At 33.3% G+C, this 7,504-nt stretch overlaps 1 protein-coding gene across 2 annotated transcripts in view; it reads right to left on the reverse strand.

The window, feature by feature from the left end:
- The window catches only part of LOC114309877 (receptor kinase-like protein Xa21), a 99,466-nt gene extending 92,255 nt beyond the window's left edge, over window positions 1–7,211 (reverse strand). The window contains exons 1-3 of one of the 2 annotated variants that reach the window (XM_082920530.1): window positions 4,362–7,211; window positions 2,739–3,112; window positions 2,347–2,603 (exon numbers count right to left, since the gene is read on the reverse strand). In XM_082920530.1, coding sequence (XP_082776656.1) covers window positions 2,769–3,112; window positions 4,362–7,035 — 3,018 coding nt within the window. In that variant the 5' untranslated portion in view covers window positions 7,036–7,211 and the 3' untranslated portion in view covers window positions 2,347–2,603; window positions 2,739–2,768. Of the gene's footprint in view, window positions 1–2,346; window positions 2,604–2,738; window positions 3,113–4,361 lie in introns of those variants that run through there. The other variant, XM_082920531.1, reaches the window with a different exon arrangement.
- Window positions 7,212–7,504: the final 293 nt, after the last annotated feature.

Below are 7,504 nucleotides of genomic sequence, written 5' to 3' on the forward strand. Positions count from 1 at the left end.
TTATGGAGTTTGATTTCTGGGTGATTCTGCGGAAGGGATGTTGGTGGCGGCGGCGGCCGTGAGATAGGGATGAGAGTGGTGGCGCCACCAGAGTCATGTAGTTTGTAGCAACAAGTCCCAGACCTTCAGGTACAATTCCGGGCTTCACCTGAGACTTGGAAGAGATGACAAGTTCGCCGGAGAGCCACTGCCAGAAGGTTTGGATCGCCGGGGGTGGTGGTAGGTCAGATTCAGGAGAGCGCAGAGAGTTTACAGAGAGATGGGTTTTGAAATGGAGGGTTTGTTTGTTTCTTGGGAAAGTTGTTTGATTTGGGGGATTTTTGGGAGAGGAAAGAAAAGCAGAGGAAGACGAAGGTAGAGAGAAGAGAGTGGTCATTATGAAATTTCTCAATCGGACGAGGGAGAAGGAGGAGGAGCAGGAGGGTGGCGGAGGGATTTGGGTAATTTAGACAATGACGAGAGTAAAGAAGAGAGGACGAAGTTGCATCTTTATTTTATAATTTAGGATTAAAATATAATTTTTAAATTTATTTTATTTATTTATTTATTTTTATTTTTATTTTTATTTTTTATTTTTTTGGTTGAAATGTGATGGTATGGACGATTTCAAAAATTTTGAAAGTAATATTAAAATTATTGAAAGTATGTTACTCCACCGTCCCAAAATATTAGTCCCTCATTCTAATTTTCATTATCTCAAAATATTAGTCCCTCTTCAAAAATCAAGTTTAAAAATAATACAAATTTCCTATTTTGTCATTCTTTTAAATTAATAAACAATATAAAAAGAACAATTATGATATTGATATTCTCAAAAAAATGTACTATTAAAAGGGTAATTTTGAAAAATTAACATTTTTAAAGTGCAATAATTGTACTATAAAAAAAAGTTAGATTCCCCAAAATGGACCATTATTTTAGGACATAGGGAGTATGTGATTGAAAATCGAGAAAAAATATATAGATAAAAATGAAGACCACGTTCAATTTTGTTTGGAAAATATAATTCTAAAAAGAAACAATTTAATTTAATTTTTTTAAAAAAAAACTTATAATTAAACACACATTTGAAAAACACATCAAACTCAATTTAAAAATTATTTTCAAAACTCATAATCAAATATACAATTTAATTTTTTTTTAAAACTCAAAACTAAACTCTTTTCAAAACACTATTAAAAAAAAATCAAAAAAATATTTTTTATTTTGTTTTTTAAAATTAATTTTGGAATCATGATTTGAGTATGGAGTGATATTTTGAGATATGAATTTTAAAAGGAAAAAATTTGTTTGGTTATGAGTTTTGAAATGAGTTTTGAGTTGTATTTTGAAATTTTTTAGATATATATATTTTTTAATATTTAAGAATTTTGTTAATTTTATTTTTTTTAAGTAAATATTTTATATTTTAAATATTAATTTATTTATTTTAATGTGCATTGTATTTCATACATTTGTGTGTTGCATTTTTTTAAATATTTTAAATATATTTGTTAAATATTAAAAAAATTTATTTTTTATTTTAAATATATAATTTTCATTTTAAATATTTTTATTTTTTATTTTAAATAATTTATTTTATTTTATAAATATATTTTTAAATATTTTAATTTTTTAGTTATGTGTTTGGTTACAATTTGAGTGTAAAGTTTTAAAAGTAATGTAGAGTTTTGAATTATGTGTTTGGTCATGAGCTTTGAAAATAATTTTTGAATTGAGTTTTGAGTTAAGTGTTTGGTTATGATTTAAGTGTGGAGTTGTGTTTTGAGTTTAAAATATTAAAAAAAATTAAAATGTTTACAAAATAAAATAAAATATTTAAAATTAAAAAAATAAATAAAAATTATATATTTAAAAGAAAAAAATAAAATTTTCTTAAACATTTTTAAATATTTAAAAAAAATAAATTCAAGAAAATTTCAAAATACAACTCAAAATTCAAAAAATCAAAACTAAAAATATAACCCAAAACTCTTTTCAAAACCCAAAACTCTTTTCAAAATTCAAAATAATTTTTTTTTTTTTTTTTTCAAAACTTATAACCAAACAAATTTTTTTTTTTTTAAAACTCAACTCACAACTCCACATTTAAATCTCAATTTCATGGTCAAATCATAATTCTAAAACTAAACCAAAAACAACAATAAACACTAAATTTAAATTCAAAATCTATCATAGAAAGGTGAGAAAAATCCACAAGAAAATTGAGTGTTTTTTTTATTTTTTATTTTCTTGGGTACAATTAATAAATTTGCTGAAAATTGAAAGCATTTTGGCCTTAACAAGTTTTCATCTAGGTTGCTGAAGAACCGCTCAAATTGATGAGAAATTAAAACCAGACAATAATTGAAGCACGGTATCTAGCGTTTGAATTTAAGAACCACAAAAGAAACCAGACTTACACTAATGAAATGATCAAAACGTTACACCAGAAAGATCCCACAAGAGCAAATTTTACATATTTAAATAAAGAACTAAAATTGCAGTTATTTATTAAATGCTCAGCCGACGAAGACAATATGAGGACCATAGCAACATAGTTCCCCAAGCATCCTCGGAGAAAATAGGGTAGTCATAAGAATGCTTTGGTTTACTAGTCTTTCCTGCACAAACAGAATTGAAACCAAAAAGAAAAACCTATGAGAAATCTAGCATAGATTTTTCGGAAGGGGTAATAAATATGTTTGGTCTAGGAGACACGAAGCTCAATTCCCAAATAGCATTGTTAGGAGACACACCTTTGGATATCATGTTTTCCTAGTCCTTGCTCAACCCAGCTTTTCGTAAGCATTTTTTATCTTACACAATTCGTTAACTACATATTGAATCTGCATTCGATCTCTTGGTGATTCCATGGAACATGCAATTCCAACTCTCAACACAGAAACCAGGTTGTCCTTGAGCCAAATTATTGGCTCATCTTCTGAAAGAATGCGAGGATCCACAATCTCCATCACTTGGTCAGGCAAAGCACTCTCAACGAAGCTATGAAGACTTAGATCATCGGTAAATACATTATCGGTAGGTTTTTTACCTGTCAACATCTCCAAGAGAAGAATCCCATAGCTATACACATCAGCTAGTGGGGAAGCTCTATTGCCCATGGCATACTCTGCAAATTGATTCATGTGATAGTACACTTCAGTTTGCAAACTGAAAATCTGATTAATTCACAAAGTTGTAATCCTAAAATAATTTTTAAAATATAACCCAATTGTAGTTGGAAGAAACAATATGGTTGAGGGTATCTATTATGCTGTTTTTTTTCACATATATTATTAATTACAATTTTTCTTTTTCTTTTTCTTTTTCTTTTTTTTTGTCTGTGCAAGTGAGGTAGGAAGGTCATAACGTCAAGAAAACTGCATGCAATATGTTATATTGAGAAAAATGAACACTTTCTTATGACCAAATCAAACATAAATGGGTCGAGCACAAACAGGTTGTGGTGGTTTACAGGTAGTTTCTCTACAAGTTCAATGAATGGTCGGGATACTGTTTAGTCAAACCACTAGTGTCCTAGAAAAACTAGGGCCCTATTCTGGTAGTTTTATGTAGAAAAAAAAGTTTTTTTTAGGTTGGATATACTCTCACGACTGCTGCGAAATATAGGCAAATGCTCATATAACAAAGCTACAAGGAAATGAATCCACGAGTCTTTTACAAAAAAATCAGATTTTTCAAGGGTGCCTCCCACCCATTTTATGTGTGTGCGAATTTATATTATTGGGCTACTGCCCGCATTTTGAAACAATACAAACCAATGTCCCAACAATAAATCTCTCTACACTAGACGATACACCAAATCATCTTAAAATGCCGTGTCTTATATGAAACTAACCAGTAAAAATAATCTGGATGAAACTTGAAATTGATATTTTTTAGGTCTCTGTTATATATGATGTAGGTTGGCAAATGATTAAACTGATTGTAAATCGTTAGGCTTAACTCACAACCTAGCTCAAAGCAGTACTTTCACTAGCTGAAACAACCAAGTCCAATGTCAACATGAAAATACAATCCAACAAACACTGTTTTATCAAAGGCATTGCCCAAGTTTAGTAAATTTATCCCTATCTAGTTTAAGAATTTCTATTTCTTAATCAGCAGAGTCTAGAATTAAGATAAACTGAGTTAGCTTTGGAATATGTTTTAATTAGGAAGTTACGAGAAAGACATGTTTTGAAGACCAGGTTATACAACACATAAGGGAGCATTCATTGGCTTGTGTTTCAAAAAGTATTTATAGCAAAAGGATATCAAAACAAATGCACAGCATGCAGTAAGCCTGTAGGAAGGGTAATGTTTATTCCAGCGCTTTTGTGGTTGCATGATTATGGGGATTAAAAGTGAACCCAAACCTGGAGCAACATAGCCTATGGTTCCCCTTACTGCAGTTGAATTGCTCTGGTACTGAACCTCCTCACTTGAAACAGTGGAGATAATTTTTGCTAACCCAAAGTCTCCAACATGAGCAGTCATCTCATCATCCAAGAGAACATTACTTGGCTTCAAATCACCATGAATAATTGTCGAATCACAATGACAGTGAAGATACTCAATTGCAGAAGCAACATCTATGGCAATGTTCAGCCTATGAATAAACTTTAAATTGCTGGATTCTTCTTCCTGCCCTTCATTTTGGGCTCCATCTTTGTGCAGCCATTTCTCTAAGCTTCCATTGACCATAAACTCATATACCAAAGCCATAAATTCATTACCTTGGAAGTCCATACTAGAACAAACGCTCAAAATTTTCAATACATTTCTATGCCGTATGGTTCTTAGTGCTTTGCATTCTGACATGAAGCTCTTAGAAGCTCCTCTGTGCTCGAGACTGAGCACTTTCACTGCCACTACTGTCTGAACCTGATTGAGAATTCCTTTGTAAACAGAACCATAGTTTCCAACACCAATTAGATTGTCCTTTGAAAATCCATCAGTGGCTTTGAGAAGCTCTGCATAAGAAACCCATAACAGATGGTGCTTGAGTGATGGCATGGAAAAGGCTTTTTTTCTTGAAATGCATCGCGGATGAAGGAATATGAAAAATAAGCAAACCAACATTGTTAAGCATAACACAAGAACAACCACGATGAGTATGACTTTCTTCTTGTGAGAGAACTTATTGCTGTTGGACTTTGAGGACAGGCAAGGAGGAAGATTCAAGGGTGGAATGCCTCCACATAGATCATTATTACCAACCACTGAAACAGCACTTCCATTTTGAAAAACTCCGTTCATTGGAACTTCCCCATGTAGCTTGTTAAAAGATAGATTCAACTTTTCTAAGTGGAGCTCACCTAGATAACTTGGGATCAACCCCGACAAATTGTTGTGTGAAAGATCCAACTCTCGTAAACCCCTTAGCTCTCTCAAACTTTGAGGTATCATTCCTTGAAATGAATTACCTTCCAAATGAAGCCATTCCAAGCTCTCACAATTGCTCAGAGAGTTTGGAATAGGTCCTGATAATCTATTATTGGACACATCCAATTCTGCAAGATTTTTCAAAGACCCAACGTCTGATGGAAGACCACCAGTCAATCCATTGTTAGCTAAGCTAAAGAAAATTGAAATGGAGGAGAGTCTCATAATTTCAGTGGGTATTGAACCATTGAGATTATTATGAGAGAGATCTAATACCAACAAGCTATGACAATTGCCGAGACTCGGAGGTATGCTTCCATAGATATTGTTTTGCCTCAAGCTGAGAATATTTAACAAAGTTAAGTTCCCTAATGACGATGGTAGCTGTGTGAAATTGTTTTTGTCAAAATTAAGTCTATGCAAATTATAAAGTTTTCCAATGGTGGTAGGAATAGGGCCACTAAGTTGATTCTGTGCCATTTCAAAGTTGGCGAGACTAAGAAGGTTCCCAATACCTGAAGGCATGCTGCCATGTATTTGATTGTCTGCCATGTCAATAAAGATCGCAGAAGAGAGATTAGCTATGGACTCGGGCATCGGACCTCTGAGAAGATTGGTTTGCATGTTAATAAATTGTAAATTCGTGCAATTTGTTAATGACGAAATAAAACTGAGGTCATCTTGCAGCCTATTCCCACCAAGGAGCAAAGTTTGGAGGCGTAAAAGTCTTCCAAGATCTCTTGGTATTGGCCCCACAAAATCATTCACATAGAGGCCTATTTCTTGAAGTCCGGATGCATTTGACAATGAAGTAGGAAGTGGCCCTATAAACCGATTCTCTCCAAGATAGAGATTGTTGAGATTGGGAAGGGTTAAGCCTATATCAGAAGGGACGTATCCATGAAGTTGGTTATGGAACAATTCAAACACAGATATACTAGAGATGTTGTAAATGCCTGCAGGAATTGTACCAGATAGACTGTTTAGGGATAATTGGACAAATGTGAGGCCTTGAAGTAGGGCAATTTCCTTCGGAATATCTCCTTGCAACCCGCAGTCGGCTAAAGAAAGTATTGAAAGAACTGAAAGGTTGCCAAGGGAAGGAGGGATGGTTCCTGCTAAAAGGTTGTTATAACTTAAGCCTAAACCTTTAAGCTTTGACAAAGATCCTAGCTCGGCCGGGATGTTTCCAGTCAAGTTGTTGTCGATCAAGTTAAGGATTTCAAGATTTGAGCATCGGGAAAGGTTGGTGGGTATTTCACCGTTAAATGAATTATTGCTGAGTATTATGCTTCGAAGCCGAAACAAATGACTAATCTCTTGTGGGATTGGGCCATGGAAGCTATTGTTTTGAAGGACGATGGTTTTGAGAAAGGAGAGGTTTCCAATATGAGGTGAGAGCGATCCTACCAGGCCTTGCGAGCTTAGATTCAACTTCACGACTCTATCAGGATGTCGACGACTGCACCAAATGCCATTCCAATCACAGTAGTGCACTGAATCATTCCAGGATCTCAAGGCCCCAAATGGATCTTGATCAATTGCAGTCTTGAAAGTAATCAAAGCTAATCTTTCTGTCTCATTCACCAAGCAAGTGGCAGGGGTGTTGCTGAAGAAGCACCACCACACACAGGCAGTGTAGAGAACACTAACCCACTTTGCCATTACTTTGTTTCTAATGAATCGAGTATGTTTTTCTAGGCTGCTTTATGTAATTTAGAATAGTTTGGGTAACTCTTTTTATGGTTATTGTCACTTGTGAAATTTGAACCATTAAAAAGTTTGGTGAAACAGAGCCATCTGAAAGACTTCTGAAAGACTTAGAACAAGGCTTCTGAAACACTTAGAACAACAGTTAATTGCGTAGACAATTAGGTACTAGTAGACCCATCGCTCTCTATTTTTGTTTGGCAGGTTGGATGGGTAATGATTATGATAAAATTGAGTAAGAAGATTAATAATATAGTAGTATTAAATTAAAGATGTAAAATAAAAAGTGTTTGTTTGTATATCTTTAAATTAATAATAGGATAATATTTTATATATTTTAAGTGTTTATATAAAATTATTATGAATAATATATTATAATAAGAGAAAGTCTTCCGTGAATGATCACCGTATATGTATTATATAT

Source organism: Camellia sinensis, chromosome 3 (genome assembly GCF_055761805.1).
Source record: "Camellia sinensis isolate YWXY chromosome 3, ASM5576180v1, whole genome shotgun sequence".
In the NCBI taxonomy this organism is placed as follows: Eukaryota; Viridiplantae; Streptophyta; class Magnoliopsida; order Ericales; family Theaceae; genus Camellia; species Camellia sinensis.